The 19,908-nt window shown below is 32.9% G+C and overlaps 1 protein-coding gene across 1 annotated transcript; it reads right to left on the bottom strand.

Moving 5' to 3' along the window:
* Positions 1-1,313: 1,313 nt before the first annotated feature.
* LOC130657268 (uncharacterized) lies at positions 1,314-5,043 on the bottom strand. Its single transcript, XM_057460247.1, has 2 exons — positions 3,931-5,043; positions 1,314-2,514 (listed from the first exon to the last, which is right to left on the bottom strand). The coding sequence occupies exons 1-2, from the start codon at positions 4,803-4,805 to the stop codon at positions 1,593-1,595; spliced, it is 1,797 nt and encodes a 598-aa protein (XP_057316230.1). The 5' UTR covers positions 4,806-5,043; the 3' UTR covers positions 1,314-1,592.
* Positions 5,044-19,908: the final 14,865 nt, after the last annotated feature.

Genomic DNA, 19,908 nt, shown 5'->3' with positions numbered 1-19,908 from the left:
GTCATGTAAAGGCAACATCGTTCCCAGGACATTTTGCCTTGTCCCGTGATAACGGCTCCAGTCAGGACGAGGATGATTAACATTTGCTGTAGCTACAAACCTCGAAAAATTTATTTGGAATTTCATTTTAAACCCTCCTTCCCCCAAAGTCAATGTTGAAGATGGTATTTGCTTATAGTTGATGATCACAGAAGTACTTCAGTGACATTACAGGTAAATAACATTGACTTTACGGGAAAAAGGGGGGATCAGTTAAATAAATTATGACATGAAAAGTAAGGAAAGAAGGCTCAATTGGCTATTTTATCATATTTTCCTAAAATATTTTGTCCAGGCTTGTAGGTTGTTAGGCTACGTTGTACATGTGGTCTTTACATTTAAGATTTTTGTAAGAAGTTATTTAATACATTTATTGCAGGAGAATAAAGTTGGTAAAATGCTTAACGAAAATGATTCAGCAAAAATATGAGTTCACAATTTTAAATTGATATCTAATAGATATTTTACGCATTGTGTTAGCTTTGTGTCGGAAAGGGACAGGATGCTACAGATTTGATAAGTAGGTAGCTCTCTTAAGGTGACACGCAACTGTTGTTATATGTTCTGACGTGAGTTTAATGAACCTGGCATAATTAGACACAACCTTTTTCACACACAGTCATAAGTTGAATATAGATGTCGACTCATTTAAAAAACGTTTGTCTGAAAAACCGTTTAGAATGTTGTGTTGTTGAATGAGAATTTAAATAGCAATCACGATGCCAGCTTCCTCATGTGGGTTCTTTTTTCCACCTATCATATGCTGATAGATCTGTTCGTTAGTAGTTTATAGTACGGATTGCCTCGATGGAGCAGGGATTTCGTTCAGTAGTGCCTGATTATTCGGGATGTTAGCTGGCCGTTATAGCGGCTCCGAATTAGCCTTTTAAAGGCTTCACGAAAGTGAATTAAAACTTCTTAACACTGAAAATGTAGAGCAAAAGAAGGCTTCACAAAACATAAACGTAATGTCGTTCCCAAGCCTCCTTTTTTGTTGGCGGGAAAAAAGCATAAGATCAAAGTTGTTGCAGAACATAAACACAGTTACGGTATTTTTTAAAGGGTATATGAGATAAATAATTTTTTATGTATAATAGTTTATTTTTTTACAAAATTTACAATGATTCCGGAAGGATAATCCATTGGTCAATCAATGACCATATAAAAAAATGACGTAATAACATAAATCCACGTGACCAAATAAATATTTAAGACGTTCGTGTGTGCCATGATCTATTGTGTCTTTATTAGTTAAGAAAGTCGATTAAAATATTTTGTGGCCGTGGTCACACGTTGAGTGTGTCTTGTATCTCCACGCTGGATTAGTGCTTATGTCTTATATGTTGTTATTGACAAAAATCAAAATATACCAGAAATCTCTTTAAAAAAAACAAACAATAATAATAATAACAGTAACAAAAAAATTCGAATTCAATTTACATCAAAATAATGCCTGTATATATACTTTTTATTTGTCCATTGTTTAAAAAAATTGTCGAAAAAAATTTCTTTATAAATTTTTGCTATATAATACTGATATCTATTATTTTTTTTTATCTTTCGCGTGAATTGTTAAATTTTTTAACTTCAATGATTAGAATGTCCTTGTTTGTGAAGCGTGACGTAATTGTGTCGACGTCAGCATTTCTCGGAACGGAAAAACGTTTGGTAAATTCTTTATGTCGAATGCGTTCATGGCCATCTTCTATTTGGTTGAATTTCTGCCTACCACGAATAATAAGCTCGCGACCAGAAACTCTCACTTCCATGTCTTCAGGGTTGTAACTTGTACACGTGACCTTAAGAACATAGGTATTCTCGTCAACTTCAAAAAAATCATTGTCTTGTGCTTCTCTTTGAGTGATGTTGTTCTTCGCAAGTTCGATATCTAACGGGCTTGATGGTGATCCATCCGGGCTATCGCGACGGAACTCCGGACTTGTTGGTGGCGAGTTGTTGGTTGGTGATGGCAAAGATACTGGACTCGCTGGTTCACGTTGGGTTGGACTCTGAGGGCCGCTATCGACATTGTCATATCGAGATATTCTTGCTTTCACCTTTGGTTTCGCCTTGACTTGCGGTGGGCTCATTTTACCAGTTATTGTTAAAATCCCATCTTCACTGATTCGGGATTTGATATCCGTTTTTTTAATCCCAACTGGAATCGGGTATCGTCGATGGAACTGGCAAGATTCAAAACCATATTCCGATTCGGAAAAATGTTTTCCGTTCACAACAAGTTTACCATCTTCCAGCGTAACTAAGATTTCTTCAGGAGCGTAATGATTAACATCCAGGTTCACCTTAAACTCTTTTGTGTTCTTTCTTTGCTTACCCTCTTCTTCTGGTTGACTGGTTAACTGAGTCATAAAATCCTTATTTCGTTTTGGATAGCGATTGGGTGGCATTGTTTGATAAATATCTATTGTTGAAGGAGGTCTGGTACTAGTTTCACCATTCCATAGCATACTTGACCTGAAGGATAGAAAAAAATAAAATTTTATAAGCACATGTAGGCAAAAGATTGTAACATTTGACAACACTAAACTCTATCAAAAACAAATTGTTAAAAATTAAAACTCATTATAGAGGAAAGACAAACGACCGTAATTTCCTAGCTTATCATAAAAGTTAAATCTTCGAATGGCGACATTTTTATGGGGTGAAATTAAGATAAAATTCTTCTTTTCGTCCATGATGGCAAAAGAAATAAATCTATTTGCAGAACATGTTTAAGGCATAGTTCAATTTTTTTGTTTGTTTGTTTGTTTGTTTGTTTCATTTTGCAGAAAAAGAAATAAAAAATATTGTATAGCTAAAGTTAAGATTTTTTAAAGAATAGTTAAAGAATACTTAATAAATCCGTTGGAATTCAGCAACTCCATATATGGTAAAATTTCAAACATCGTTAAGTTTCTCGCTTTTCCGCAAAAAGTTTTGTCGTTTAATTTTAGCGTTTCTCGTAAGCTGTCATTTTAATGACGTCAAGACTTTTCTAATCTGTGAGCTAAATCATTTTACAAGAACACGAGGTCGCAAATCGTGTTAGCGTAATCACTTTGCGCGTATTTTCCGTCGCATCGATTCCCAGCTGGTCCTGCGGAAGAGTTTGATTCAATTTTTAATAAGTCATGATGAAAATAGCAAAATAGGTGTTCGCATTTATGTTAATGGGAAATCAATTTACGCAAATAGAAAAGGATTTCCCAATTTCCGCGTAGGAAAGTATTAGATTTATCTGTGAGAACAAGCACATTTTTAAGATTTTAAAGCTACTTGTATTCGATTTTCAAGAAAAAATGTAGCGCACAGTGTTTGTCATATGGTAATACTAGTCAAATTTATAAAAAAATGTGATTAAACTGCGCGTCGACCATAAGGAGTTTCCGCGTTGGCGCGACAATTACTAAATGTTAAGTTTTATACCCCATAAAAATGCTTTCCCCATGCCTTATAAAACCAACATGGTTGAAAACATCGTAGGCGGATAAATATGATGAAGCTTTCAATTGGAGAAAACCTCTAACGACTTTTCTTTAATTAACTTTCGGTTAAACCCAATCATTACGCGTAATATTTAAAGATGGTAGCACAAGTGGTGGATGACGTTGCTGATTGTGTTTCCGTTACTTTGATGGTGTTTAATAACTAATGATACTCATCTTCATGAGTAAATATGACAACGAATAAATATGTTGTTTCATAAATGACGCATTTAGTGAATTAGAAAGGGTGAAGGTACCCAAATAAATTAGCAAGGACCTTTTATAAAATGTGCCGAACAGTAAGAAACCATGACAATGATATGGCTAACAAATCTCTAAGTGTAAATCCAGTGTAACGAGATAACATCTTAAAAGTAAATCCAATGAGACACAACTCCGTACTTACATTAGTGAACTCGGCAACTCAATCTGCGTTATATCTTCGGTTGCGGAACCACTACTATTTAACATTGGATTGTGTAAGTCAGCTTTGAGCTTTAGCCTGCTAAAGATTTGTTTATTTTTGATGTCTATATCTGAGGGGGAGGAAGTTTGTAAAGGTAAGAAAGGTGGAGGAGAGCTTTGCAAAACAGTTTCAATATGGCTTGGCCTTTCATCATTGTCTAAGCATATACTAGAGGGACGGATTTTCTCCCCCTTAGTTTCTTTTTTATCAAGTTTTGTAAGGAATTCTTGTGAAAGTTGTCGAGCTTGTTGTAGGAAGTCTTGTTTTTGGTGGTCGCTTCTTTTATGCAATTCCTCATTAATACTTGCTAACAGATCTCCCTCATCGTCGTGATTGACTTTTAAAAACTCTTCATCGTCCGGGTTTTTTAAAGGTTCAAAATACGATTTCTTAGTTATGTTTTGGTTATTGTTTCTATACCTGTTCTCAACTTCAAAGTCAAAATCGTCGTCACATATTCCTGAATCGGCAATTGATGCCAATTCGTCGTTTTCGTTTCCCTCTTCAATGCTGGGCAAACTTGCAGGTGAAATTCGCCTCTCGGGTTTTGCTCGACGCGTTTTAGAAGAAGGCGATACGATAAAGGCTTCCTCGACAGTCAAAGGCGACTCTTTTTTATGCTGCTCCGCGAATCTTTTGTAAACATCTTCCAGCATTAAGTCTTCAAAAGGTGAATCGCTGGCGAGTGAAGACAAAATTTCAGCTTCGTTGTAACTTCGGCTGAAACGATCCTCTTTTTTCTCGTGTTCATTTCTCTTCTCGCCATCAACCTCATCGAGAATATTACCTGCACTTTTTCGTCGCCACTTTAACATTGTGATAAAGTAATTCTGTGCAAACCAGCAGTTAAAACTTTACGACACTTTTTGTTGGTAGGTTTTCCTTTTTTAAAACATGTATGGTTCCTTTAATAACTGTCTCAATTTACCATGTTCTTCTTATGAAGATAATTTATTTAAGTCGTTGCTATTGTTATTTGTTTTTGTTATTATTATTGTTGTTGTTTATATTTATATGTGTGTATATATATTTACATTCGCAATCGTCTTTCTGTACTTCTTTCGATCAACGAAAAAGTTCAAATGCTGGCAACAATAAGTTACACGACCGTTTTATACAGCGTTTCTAATTGTCCATGAGATATTGATTGTTGACAGTGTCAATTTAAAGTGATTAACGATGTCAATTTCGTTGTAATGAGTTTTTTAATTGATTCGCGAGTTCACCAACGATATTATTCGAGAATGAGAATATTTTGATGAAAATATATATTGTTTTAAATTAAACGCAGTGGAATTTCTAATTATTTCTGTGGTTTTTGTTTATTTTTTTTGTCTATTTTGGGGGAAAATACTGAAAATTATAAGTTTCGGGTATTTCTCTCAGCAAATTTTTTTTTTACAATTCCTGGTGTCTGGAGAATATTTTCCTAAAGATGGATTTAAAAGAGCTGGCAATATTACATATGATACCTTTTTACAAAATAAGTTTACTAAAGTGAAGAATGTTGAATTGACCAACTATGGGTCGTTTAAGTGGGCGTTGCCGTCACGTGTTAAAGACGATATTAAGACAGGGTGCCCTTTGAAAGCGAAATGACGTATTTGACTTAGGTCAACGTGAGATTACCAAGGAAAAGAAAATCTGCTGACTGGTTGTTCTGGATAATAGCAGCATAAAACCTTTAATGTGCGAGTAGCGGAAATTTTAAAGTCTAATAACGAGTCTATGTCTACTAAAAACGCATCGTAAAACGTGCCACCGAATATTCGCCTTTCCTATGAGCTAAATAACAGTTTTTAATCACTATAGCAGCAACATTGACACAAGTTAGCAATTGTATTTCCTGATAAATTATAGTTTTTTTTATCGTAGCTAGGATTGGCTTCCCTAAGAGGTTATCTGTGTCAGACACATCAACATATTTTGCAGCACCTTGCACAATATCTCACCAATTTTTTAGTAAGCAAAATGGTAGTTAAAGCTGCATGGTGATAATTAATAATATTGATATGGAATTCTTAGGCCAAGTGTTTTGTAAGGTTGACATTTTAATCTGAACCTTATATAATTTAAAATTTACGAATTTAAACTTACGAATTTAAAAAGTTTCAGTGAACTTTTCATCGCTTAAATATTAAATCTACGCAATATAAACATTATGAAGTGTTTCACAGAACATGCTTATTTGTGCATTATTGTGTGTCGCTTTGTTTATCAAACGGTTTTGAAATTGATCACATGCAGTGGTCTGGGAACAAGTGCGACTGTTATGTGCCCATCTAAAAAAGCGCGGTAAAAACGATTTAAATGTTCGAAGTGTGGAATTTATGTTGACTTCGTGACTAGCTGATGTACGAGGTAAACAAAATTGTGGAATTTATTATGTTTATTACAGACCACGATGTGTGCATAATAAAAAGAAAACAAAAGGATTCTTCGCCTCCAAATATTGCAAAGAATGTTTGGCACTCGTTTAAAAAATCGCAACGCAGCCGAGCATGTGGTCGAGTGTAATCAGTTGATATAACGAAACGTGTTGAACTGTCGATTTTTTTTTCACCCTGGAATGCTTGCCAAGTTATTTTACCACATCAATTTGATCAAAATATTTCTGTCGGTTGAAACTATGAGAGCTTGTGCATGCTCGTGTGCTTAAACAAGGGTTTTATATTTTCCATGTTGCAGCCAAAAAGTTTGTTTTAAAATTGCATGCTATTTTCGATTGAAAAAGAAGAAACCAAGTCGCAATTTTAAAATTAGTGGAAAATCTATTTTTTATGTACTTTACAGAAAGAAAAAAATGTGAGAATCGGTTTCAAGTGTTTGTTGCGATACAGCATTGCTCCTTTCACGCTGCTTTCGCCCGCAGCTGAAACCATAATATGCAAAATATGTACAAAACAAACCCCAAACTCCAACTTAAACCCCAGGCTCATTGATAGACGTATGTAAAGTTAGAAGAGTACTAGTAATTAAGTGTAAACTCCTTTTAGAAATATGTTAACGAGTCATGGTGTGTTTTGCGTGACGTTTGTAATGGTTTTAAATCCGCGGCTAAAGGCTTTTTAATAAGAGTTCAACATGATGCAAAATGACTGTAATTAGTGCGCGATTTCCATTTTTAAGGGATTTAACAAGAATTTTTTTTATTTACGTAAAGTCAAGACTTTATTGCAATATTTTGCAAAAAAGAGAAATTTCCTATTGTGATGTAGGGCAGGGTTTTTTTATGCTACAATTTTATTGCGAACCAAAGTGACATAATTGAAATTGCGTGTTTTTTACGTAGAGATATGAAATACGCTCTCTTGAAATAAGAGAATATATTTCTATAGTTTTCTCGCAACATCATACGCTAACATAATACGTATATGAATCGTAAATCAATTTGCAGTGTTTTATCGATTTCTTTAGACTGAGAAAAATTGTCTAATATTAATAAATTGAACAAATAAGTGAAATTATGTATCATGTATAAAATTCAATTCGAACATTCTACTTTCCACAAAAAAATAAATAAAGAAAGAAGAGGAAATATCAACATATAAAGTTTTAAGTGTTAATTTTGTGAGGCAAACTTTTTGCAATATATCTCATATAATTTTCCGTAATACAATATATGCACATAAATTATGCAATTATCATAATTTAATCGCGATTATATGTTATAATTAGTAAGAACAAATACTAGTAATAAAAGAATATGTTAAAAATATAGTGCAACAATTCTATTACCCCTCCTAGCAATATCCGGTCTGTTTAAGCGTTGTTCTTAAATATAGAACGCCTTATACATGCTTCCCTAATAAAAATGCGTTACAAACGAATTTTAAATGTAGCTATATATATAGTGTCTATTTTGAAAACAAAATAAATTAAAAACAAATTCTTATCTAAAACTTACTGAAGACATGTTTCCTTCCAAAGAACTCTTTGCTAAATACTTTTTACAAAACTTCGGAAAAATGCTTATTGACAACTAACATAGAGCCAAAGCAACAGGTCAAAAACGTGTTTTGGACATAAAAAGTACTTCTCTAACTGGCCTATGCATCATCGTGGTACCATGCTTTCAATATTTTTAATTCCTGCATGAAGGGGCAGATATATTATGCTTAAGTTCAATAATTTTGTTTCATGCACATGAACCCGACGAGAGAAAGGTCAAATCATTGTACGATGGTTGCATAAATTTAAATTTGGTATCTCTATAATATATCTGCATTTGTGTGTTTAATATGGTTGCGTCGTAAGTTTAATTTGAATCCCTGTGGAGTAATTTTATTACTATGCTAACAAACCTGACAAAAATCCACATAGCTACTTTGCGAGATATGACGAGCGAAAATCTAACCGAGCAAATCCTGTTGATTCTGCCACGTTTGTTGATAATGGGATATACAAGATTTTTTTATAAGAATACCTACATTTTTCTTATGAGCTAAAATCTTTGTTTTAACATAAAATATAATAAAGACTCTAAGTTCATATGGAAGAGAGATCAAGCTCCTTTCGGTATTATTTTAGTTGGCTTTTCTTTGTTGTGACATGACAACTTTGCGGCTGGAAGTAATCAAGGCGGGTCTTTGTTGTCCAAATGTTTTTGTTATTTATTGCCTTGATTAGCCTTGATTATGAGCTTCCTTGATGTAATTTCTACGCAATTAAAAGTCTGTCTCCAGTCTTATAGTTAAAAAGTTACTTCAGGAAAGGTATGGGCAAACTTTTTTACTCGCTTCCTTCCGAATGATGGCGTGTTAAAAACAAAAACATAAGAAGTAAAATATTTTCTACGAAAGCAATGGATGAAGTCATATTTTCATTACATAATGCCTTTTCCTAATTTTTAACTTTGCTTATTGGCAAAACGCTACTAGTAACGAAATTATATATTCTTTTGCGACAAATCAAAGACAATACATCGACAATTTTTAAAAAATTTCACTTTGACAGGACAAAAAAAAATATTTGGTCGAAGATGTTCTCGTTTGTAATTTTTATTAACAGGGCTTCAACTTTTTACCTTCTTAGCCTTTTAAAAAATGGAAAGGATTTCATCGCTCATGAGATTGTTCAATTTCGATACAAAATTGTCACTTAGTTGACGGTAAGTAACCAAATAACTTGTTAATGCGATACTCAATAAAAAGCACATAGTTTCAAGAAAAATTATTAGCTCAGTTATTCTTGTTTCCATTTCGCTTGAAGAGGAAAGAGATTTTCGTAAACAATCATTTCGTGGGATAAAGGTCAATAGAATTTCAGAATTTTTGCATTGAGAATAGCATCCGTATGAGAAAACTTAGAATAATTGAAATGTAACAATTGAACATTCCAGTTGTAATTGCATTGCTGGCAAAACTCTCACCTATCATTCCTGTCACAAAAAACAAATGGCTAATTAAGTAAAAGTTTTGTCAGCTCGATAGATTTCTTGTCGCCATTTTCATGAAAATTTCTTAAAAATGGATAAAAAAACCCTGTTTTTTTATTTTTATCAGTTAATTCTGCTGCAACTTTTAAGTCTGTTCTGTTGAAGTATCAATAATGAACCTGTTGTATTTAAACATCCTGCTTCGTCTTTTATTAGCCAGCCAACTCCTCTGGCATTGAAGACGTTTTGAAATCAATGACACTGCTGATTGGAACAACTTGAACACGAATTGAAGCCGATGAAAACATTCACTTGGATTAGGTATGAAACGGAGATATCTTTATGTTAAAATATCAAATCACTGTTAAATTGACATTCAAAAAACTAGCCTAAATATAGTTAGTAATTGCAGACGCGTAGCTACATTCCAAAACCCTGTTTACATAACAAAACCACTTTTCAGTTAGTGCTAACGCAAAAAAAAAACATCAAGTGAAAACAGACCTTTAACTTAACAGCATCGTAAAACTAAAGCTCCTCCCTTAATTGCATACACTCAACACGTGGGAGCTCTCGAATGTATTATGAAGTCAAAAACTATGTGAGGTTGTTTAGGACTTGATAACGCTCAAGAATGTTAATCTGTTTGTTAAATGTGTCGTTATAGTATTCTCGTTTCCTGTTTGTTCGTTTTTTTGTCTTGGGTGGTAATATTTGTTAAAGAGTAATAAGAGAATTAAGCTAGCTATTACCCTTATATTTATCTTTTCTTAGTTTTCTATAGCCTTTTTTTATTAAATTGTTGCTTCATGTTTCTTCGTTGTTTAAGTAATAAATTTTAGTATAGCAGAATTTCCTGTTTTAGGATTTTGGCCTAATTTGAAAATTATTGAACATGTGTTAATTCGAAAAAGTTAATTACATCAGTTTTATCACATTTTTTTTTGAATAGTTTCAATTTTTGTATTTATTTAACTAATGTATATTTTGCACTTGATTGATCGAATAAAACCATTTAGACAAAACTGCCGAATTAGCGTAAATTGTTCGCTGAAATTATGACTTACTGTAAACATTGACTTTTAAAGTCCAATGAGTGACACGCGTTTCTCTGTAATAAGCAACAGTAATTTTTTGTTCAGCCTTATCTTTGCAACATTGCAACAGATTCCGGCTAAACTGACTACCAGAATTTTACATCCAAATAATAATGAATTTATTGAGTCATGTTTCCCAAACTTTTGCATGGGCTTTAATTGAAACTGGGCTTCTGTTTTTATGCTTAAAATTTAAGTATGTTTTAAAATTTGCATCTATACTTAAACTGCTGTGGTTAATAATCGTAGAATCACTGGTTATTTTATTCCCTATTATGGTTTTGGTCCTGGTGAGTTTTAGATACACACGATTTTGACCTTCTTTCGTCTAATATATTAAGCTTGGGTAATTGTTCGACAAGCTAAAGACCAAGATGGTTCATATTTGGAACAATTAGTTAGACTCGTGTATCCTCTTTCTGAAAACATGGAAGAATTCACAGGATTGACTCGGTTAGATTTTCGCCCGTCATGGAGAGCGCCTTTCATATCCAAATTTGTTAAGAATTTATATAAAACTATTTTTTTCTAAAATTAGTAACACTTTTATCCAATTTTACCTCTCCACATGCTGGTATCAGTGAGGATTCGGAAAGGGATGTTAATACAGTTAAAATTGTCATTTCTAAATTGAAAAATAGAGTTTCTTTTTGGTTCATAGCTTAATACGTACTTGTTCCCAGTAGGGGTTGATGTAATTTTACTTTGTCAACTTAAGCATTGCTAGAAATATAGGAATCCCGTTTTGCGGGAAAACTTATCATATGGACATCCGCCTTGCATTTTCTTCGAAGCAATCAGGTCTTTGATCAATTCTGCACTTTTTAAAAAACGATGCTACAAAACTGATAATAATCACTGATAACGAAATAATCAGGAAACCAGCCGTTTATGTAGATAAGAAATTGTTTAAAAAGTTCCGTTGTTATCTTAGGTAAGATCTATACGCGGAGAAAGTTTTACTAATTACGACACAACTTTAGAATCAAGTGTAACAAACGAGGCACAAAGTATTTCTAACTTACTGTCGGTTGAAAGAAACTCCATCTTTAATACAAAGCCTATTTGTTTATTTATTTATTTATTTATTTTCATTTCTGCAAAAAGTCATTGGTCATTATTTTCCTGACCTGATTGACCAGCAAAATTTAAACCAAGTAGTAGCTTTAACCAATCGTATGGAAACCACTGAAGTGACACTGGAAAATTCGCTCGCACCTGCCAACATAAATATTTCTCAATGCACGTCCTTTTTTTATAAGACTTACAATGTTTCTTGAGTTGAGGCTGAGATTATAAGCAGTTTCAACTTATAGCTCAGAAAATATTAAGAAAACTGAAAAAAAGAGATTGATAGATTTTGACGATTATTTAAAACACGCTGTACCTTTTTTTACAAAATCTCCATTAAAATTAAAAAAAACTTCCGGGCTAAACCCAACCGTTTTAGCTACTGTCAATAGAAAATAATTGATGTTTGCAAATTCGTATTAATAAATATATATCTTATCATTTATATAAATCACATACCTTATTCGGTAAGTTCTGAACTATATCAATTATCACTTGTGCACTAAAATATTAAAAAATGCCAGCATTGGTTTAGTTATTACGCAGAACAGAAATGCACAAAAGTTATGCTTGAAGATCATATCTTAATTAAGCAGCAGCCCTTTGCCCAGTCTCTTAGCAAACTCAAGCTGTTTTTTGTCTTACAATTTTTGTGTTCGATGACGACTAAGAATTATCTGTCCATACTTTTATTTAGTTGTGCAAAATTTTTACAGGAATTGTATGTTTAATTTTCGTACCATTTCTATTTTAAAAGACCTGCTACAACGATTTATTCATTTATTTATTTATTTATTTATTTATGTTTGAAAAGGCTACAGATTACGAATGCTTGTGAATACTCTTTTAAGATCGAAGTTAGGAAACAATATTGATGTGATTACACGGTTTTATCTTTTTTATGCGAAAATAGTGAAATTTTTTGTTAATCCCAAAATTAAATTAGCTACGTAAAAGAACCAAAATATTAAAACCACAACATACGAATCACAAATTGTGATTTCAAGTGCATTTGGTCGCAAAATGGTGTATCAGCGCTTGAAATGAAAATACACCACTCGATTACTCGAACTATTTCCTTGAGTCCGTGAAAACGGTATAAAACGAGAAACAAAATGTCACCAATTTTTTTGCGATATAGGTAGGGACTTTTCAACTTCGTGAAAATATGTTATCGCAAAAATTAATTTCCTTAACTTTCCCTAACAACAAAGTTAAAAAAAATAAACCCCTCCAAAAAAAGGTTTAAAGAATAGTCTTGCGCAAAATTGATACATGTTATATTAACTTGCTGCTGGAAATATAGCGCGCGAAATTACACGTCAATTTCGTTCTACAAAAGTTAACCCCTGAACATTTAGTTAAAACACTTAGTTCTTCTTGTTCTGAATGGACTCTGCGGTAAAATAGTAAAATTCAATAAATAAGTAAATCCAATAAGTACAAGTTATTGGCGCGGAAACGCTACAGTAGAAGAAAGACTACAAACATTTTTAAGTATATTTACTTGATTTTGATGTAAATTGTAATAGCACAAAGATCAGTCAGAAAGAAATTACTAACGTTGCTTCGATTTTGAAATTAACTATGTTCACTGCAACTATCAGTCGAATCGCATTATTGTTTTTTGTGCAAACAAAACGTAAATAAATATTTACATTCAACAACAATAAAAGGCATCAATGCCAATCATTTCTAGGGCGTTTTCTTGGGATAAAATGCAGACTTTATCTTGTTGCGTGTCTAAATGTTGATCGCTTATAGGATTGTGTTATTGAGTCTTTGTAAAATCACTTTAAAACAAGCTATAGGAGCGCTCTTGGGTTAAGATTACAAAAGATGTAATCAATTAACTTGTCTAATTATTTTTGTATTTTGTGTTTTGTATTGCTATAATGGCCACGACAGTAAACAGTGACTCTGCTACGAATTTGTAGCATGAAATTTGAAACCTTCTTATAATGTAAGTCATTCGAAACAACGATTTCTGTTATGTGTAAACCCGAACAGTGTTACTAAACCTATGATAAAAGTTGTCTCACTTAATAATCGAGTTTGTTTTTGTTATTGTACAAGGTGATTTAATGCATAATTTCCTTTTTTTGTACAAGTGAAAGGGAAATTGGTCAATTACTGCTGGGCGACGCATCATACGTGTTTTATGTTTGGGCGTCACCATGTTTGGGCGTCACAATGTTTTGGCGTCAATATTTTATTGCTTAAATCCAGACCCTTTACAATGGAATAGTCTTGACCTTAAACTACTTTGTTGTAGGTGGTGTTTTCTCCTGTTTTTTAGAAAAAAAACAAAACATAGTAGGTATAGATAAACGTTACAAAGTAATACATTTTATTTGTATATTTTATGTTTAGGGAAAAGAACAATTTGTGAAAGTTGAACCTAATAAATGTTAATATTAATAATAATACATAATACATAATACATAATTGGTAAACAATCAATTTCCTCAAGAATGATTAGTGCTCTCACTATTTCCAGTGTTAGGCAGTTTATAGCTGTCATTGTAACAACTTGACATGTTAAAACACCACAGATTTCTTTTTATAGAAAAGTCTTAATTAATAGAGAGCAAATTACTCTTCTCCTGTCCTAACATCAGCTTGAGGAAGCCAATAGACTCACATGGAGTTTTTAATGTCTGCGACTTTTTGATATTGTGGCACTAGACAAGCGTTGGTATGGTAACAACATTCTTAGATACAATAGAAGCTTAGCGCAGTCAATATGTATAATATAGATGACTAGTCGTTAGACCGTGGAAGATCCACGGGTTTGCCTGTCCTTTTTATACCGCATTGCGTGCTTCTCGCTATTGCGCAACTAAGCTACCATTTTGCGTGACAGACAGACAGACGTATACGGGTATTATGATATAGATACAACATAGAGACTCTGTGAAATATATTATTTTCACTTCATCAGGTCCAACCTTGCCAAACCTGAGTGATAAAACATCCAATAGAGGATAGATTTCTTTTTCAGGCTCATTACAATAAGTTCTAAGGCAGAATTTTCTAGGTCTAAAGAGGAATCTTGTTTTGATGTAATTATAGCAAATTCAAAATTTTGCCACCCAGTTTTACTTCTAGAATGGTTTAACAGATTATCCTTGTTTATTTTGTCTATTTTTAAAATCCATTAGTTAACTCGACACTAGAATTACAACTACAACCAGTATATCATTAGTTAATAAAAAAGGGTATATGGAGGCGATATAATCATTCACCATATGGTCGTTTTCTCTAATACTTTAAATGACAAATCTAACGCCAAACTTAGACTTATTATTTTAGCTACCAGCAAAAAATATCCTCCAGTTTTGCTCAGATGAATCAATTACAAAAAATTTCACGTGTATTGCTTAACCGGAATTATTATCAAAAAGACATTTCCGAAAAATGAATTGTAATATTTTTTGTGTGTGCATTTTTGCGTGTTGAAAAGTCGCTAAAACGTGATATCCAAATTGCGCTACGAAAGTTTTTGTGTATGTTGATTTTCACAAAGTTTATCAAATGCTGCGAAACTAAATATTTGAAAAGCAAAAAGCTTGAGAAAGTCTTTGAGAAAGTTTGCTTTTCAAATAAGTACTCCATGTTAAATATTATGTTCGGGATTTTATCGGGGACTCTTAAAGTCACGTGATCTTTTTACGGCATATCTTATTTTTTGTGCTCAGTCTAATACAGTCCTCCAGTGATCTAAGTAATTTTCTTTTTCATCAGAAGGAGTGTATCATTGAAGAAGTACTCATTCAAGAAACATCAAAAATACAGCAAAGGGAACTTATCCTTTTTAACGACATTTCTTGTTTTTTTGCATTTATAAGCTTAAAGTTCTTTACCTGTTATCAAATAAGCACCTGCACAATGAGATTAAGATAATGCGGTTAATTAAAAAAAAACCCTCGCCGATAAATCGATCATTATTTTTTTTTTTATTATAAGCTTTTGACAGGGGTTTACAGAATTTTAAGATGGTTGAGTTTTTCTTGTTGTTGACTTTCGGATTGTTTATTTTCTCCTGTATATTATTGTTGTGTGGTGTGTACTCCCATACATACTTGTTTATCGAAATTTATATAACTTATAAAAAGTTTCAAATATTTTTCAAAGTACCTCAAATTTCCGATGATTTCTATTCGTTTTTCTTAGCTGACAGGTGTCATATTGTAATTGTTGACGAGTTATCAAGGGTAAACAAAGATTTCGATTATCATGATGAAAAATACGAAGGTTTATTCGTCTGTACAAGTTAGCTTAACTCAATTTAACAAAACGAGTTGAGTCCACTAGATAATAGGAGACAAAGTCATAAGAATTTGACGATGTGACGTTGTCACTACAGCTAATTTCGACGAGCATTGCATGAAAAAGCAATTATATTTTTTCTCTCCATTTAAGTCAATTTTTTAACTTTCAACCTTTTTAACTAATGGCTCTCAGATTCCCTTTAGTCACTTTCCCTGTCATGTCTCTCGCTGTGTCTACATTTATAATTTGTTTCGCACTAAGTTAAAATCAAAATAAACTATTTTTCATTTGGTGGTCAAGAACTAGGGAATACTAAGATCCTCTTGCACTAAAAGCAAAACGAGAATGCTGACCAAAACGAGATTGAAAGTACCAAATCCAGCAGTCAAATGCAAGTTATGCGGTAAAAGAAATCAAGTCCAATTACATACGCATGCACTGATGAAATACAATGATGCGAACATTTAACATGATGAGCACGTTGAATGCGTAGAATTAGCAGAACAAGATCATGGTAGACATTATGAAAATAAGATAAGATTTTTTTTTAATTTTAATGAGTATGGCGTGAAGGGTTTAACGTCGTTGCCTTCGCATAAGTAAATCATCCACCATATGGCTTCACATTCATAATTAAAATGGAATAAAAAATGCATTTAAAATACATCTCTAACGACTCATCATTTATTTTTAGTGCGAGATTAATGATAAATTTATTTATTTATTAACCAGTGACCACAGTCTCGAACAAAGACGAAAGCATTCCAAGAAAAAGGTCTTTTCTGTCATCCTATACTTCTTTCGTTCTCAAAGCATAAAATTGCAACTGAAATAGACCATTTTCCCCGAATTATTTTGTCCGCTTTTTTGTTTTGTTTTGGAATAAAGAAGGAAAAAGGGGAGTGAGGACGAAGTTGGCTCAATCTTGAAAAATAGTTGTACCTAATTTTCGTTGTTTTGAAAGACTAACTGTCATTTGCCCTAATTTGATAATTTGTCAATTTTCGATTTAGAACTAATGAAATTGAGTGTATGTCACAAGGCAAAAATGTTAAAATCAAGTTACATTAAACCCACGCAACCTCCCGTCTCCAAAGAGCGCATGGTCGAATTTTCTTTGATATATAACGGCGGAAACATAAAATTAGATCGCTCACTTAAACGAATTGTAACGTTAATTAAAGAAACGCAACCGCAAGCTTATTGTGTTGTCCTAGCCAATGAAAGAAATGCCTCGTTTAAGCATGCTCGTTATGTAACGCTATAAAGTGGAACTCAATATACGTTTAGAAGTTTGGGTTGTTGCTTAGTACCAACGCACACGCGCTCTTTGGCCTTTTAACGAATCAATTAATACCAGAAATGAAAACATAAAGGAAAAAATTAATAACAAATTAGCAACAAACAAACAAATAAACAATCAATCAATCAATAAACAAAAAATAAGTATAGCCATAATTGTGATACTTGCGATTTTAATCAAGATAGCTACCTTAAAACCAACATAATAATTACAACATTTAAAGCCTAAGAACGAGGTTGTTAATAAATGATTCCTACCTGAATTGCTCCTGCTGAGGTTTCGGACTTCTAAGTTGCACCCTGGGTTGTCCAAATCTTGTGTTTTTCTTCTCCATTCTTCGTATAAAGTTTTCTTTATTGTTACTATAATCCAATGGAGTTCGCACCTTTCTTCCTCTTCGTGGCATCGTTGCTATAGCAGAAAGATAGTCTTCCTTATTCAGTTTTGTAAGATCTTCCCTGCTTCCAAGATATTCACCTCGTTTAACCAACTGATGGTCTTGTTTGCTGTCGAAACCGCCAAATGATTGGGCTATTCCTCGATGGCCAGTTATTTTTGTCTTTGTTATTCCTTGTTTATCTAAACTTTTGGACTTTTCATTTGAATCAACGAGATCGCTTTCCCCATCATTGCTGCTGGTTTTCATACTTTCGCTGTCTTGCCTATCTGACATGCTAGAATCGTCTTTGTTCTCCTCATCCTCCTCAATGTAATGCAAATCGTCAACGCTGTGATATCTATGCTTTGCTAAAGCCAAAGCTACCCTCCCATTCTTAGATCTGTAGTTTCCAGTTGGGCTGAGCACTTTTTCGTTTGTTGTGTCATGTGTGACTTTCAAGTCTGCAAGATGTTCTGTACTGCCAAAGAAATAGTTTTTAGATTTCTTCAGAGGGCTTTCTTGTTGAATACTGTCGGTTTCAGATTTATTAGAGATAGATTGATATATTATAGTATCAACAGAAGCGAATGCAGGCTGATTGGATGGAGAAGAAGGCTGGTTTTCCTTCTCCATTATCCATGAAGCTGTTTGTTGCTTCTTTTGAGCATCAGTTGTTTTTTTGTTTTTGCGATTCTTTCCAGCATTTCGACGATAGCCAGATGAGCGTCGAGCACCTGTTGAAAACCAACGCATTTTTTCTTCTTCTTAATTTGTGTTGTTGTTGTTTTTGTTGTTGTTAATCTATGTATATAATCTGTTTTACCAAAAATTTTTAGGTTAGACAATGCAAATACATTTACACCTTCTCGCCACACTTCAGCCTGCTGTTTCCACTGTTTAAAGCAAACAATAAAGATACAAATTCGATTTGTGTACATGTATATACAAGATCATTAATTTAACAATTATGTCATTAATTTAACTAATTACTTGCTAATGATCTCCTTTGTAGTGAGGAGGAATAAATGGATTAATTAATTAACCATCAATATTTAAAGAAAACGACAATCGACAGCTTCAACTGATCTATGTTACAAAAAAAATGACTCATACATTACAATGTCAAAACATATTTAAACATTCAGTCGTTATTTATACCAATACTGCTCCCACTGAAACGCCTACCTACATAAACTCAAACGGTCAGGCTCTAGCATCTATTAGAACTTTGCCAAACCTAATTTTGCACATAGTAGAAGGCACTTTACTATCTAAATAACAATAATTGTTATTTAGATAGTAAAGTCGGATTGTCCAGGTTCCAGACCGGTTATCACGGTGTCCCGGAGTTGTTGTTAATGTCCCAGATTCTTTTTTGTCGCTGGAATGTTTACAAATAATTTTTGCTTTGAGTGAGTGTCAATATTGTGGAGCTTCAAAAACATCACTTCTTGATTATATCCATTAAATTTCCACAGGATTAAACGTTGATCAACAGCATCGATTGTTGGTAATATTATGATGAAATACAAAAATATTTTTATTGAACTTCTTTTCCACTATAATCGACCATTGATATACGGACCCAATTCAGAATCTTTAGGGTAATGTCCTGATTATAGCTGAATCTTTGGAGTTGAAATGTCTGAAACGTATTTAAACATATAAAAACAGGAAAACCATCCATTTGCCTTGAATGCGACACTGTAGGTTTTACTTAGATTGTGTCATTAGCATTTGAACAAAAGTTGTACGAAACAGGAATATAGAAAAAACTACATACAACTTACAATGCTTATTTTTTATACAAAGCATGCAATGACAAGTAACAATTTGTAAATAAAATAAAAATTATATTTAAATTTTTTTTATGATATTAATTCTATAAAACGAAAATAAAAAGTGTCTCGAAGCGCTCTTTCGTTTTTACACGCGTATTGTTATTGCGCAATTTAGGGATAAATTGAGACTAAATTTACGTATATAATAATTTTAACGCAAAATATGTTTACTGCATTTTATGCGAAACAAAAAAATAAATAGTTTGAAGGACTTGTTAATGAATAACGTATGTTTTAGAAAAACATTCGAAAGCTTTTATGTTTGGCATATTATTTTCGTGAAAACTGCTTTTGCGCATGATAAATTTACTACTATTTGTTTGTTTTTTAATTTTAATATGAAGTTTTTGGTGAAGAAAGATCTTGGGGTCAGCGGTATTTTTGTAGTGTCAGTCGATCACGATATACAATTTTTAAGCTTCGGAGGGAGTTTAAGATTTATCTTAATTTAGGCTATATTTTTAATGTTATAAAAATGTTGGAAAATCACCATTTTATTGTTCAAGGAGTTTTATCTTGAAGAGTTCTGTGGACAAAAATGGGAAATCATAGAGTAAATATGTTCAAGAGCTTTT

Source organism: Hydractinia symbiolongicarpus, chromosome 9 (assembly GCF_029227915.1).
Source record: "Hydractinia symbiolongicarpus strain clone_291-10 chromosome 9, HSymV2.1, whole genome shotgun sequence".
NCBI lineage: Eukaryota > Metazoa > Cnidaria > Hydrozoa > Anthoathecata > Hydractiniidae > Hydractinia > Hydractinia symbiolongicarpus.
This window is presented reverse-complemented; position numbering and strand designations above follow the sequence as displayed.

Coding starts and splice junctions, on each gene's coding strand:
- LOC130657268 (XM_057460247.1), bottom strand. CDS start 4,805: ATGTTAAAGTGGCGACGAAAAAGTGCAGGTAATATTCTCGATGAGGTT. Junction 2,515..3,930: donor GAGTTGCCGAGTTCACTAAT/GTAAGTACGGAG, acceptor TCTATCCTTCAG/GTCAAGTATGCTATGGAATG.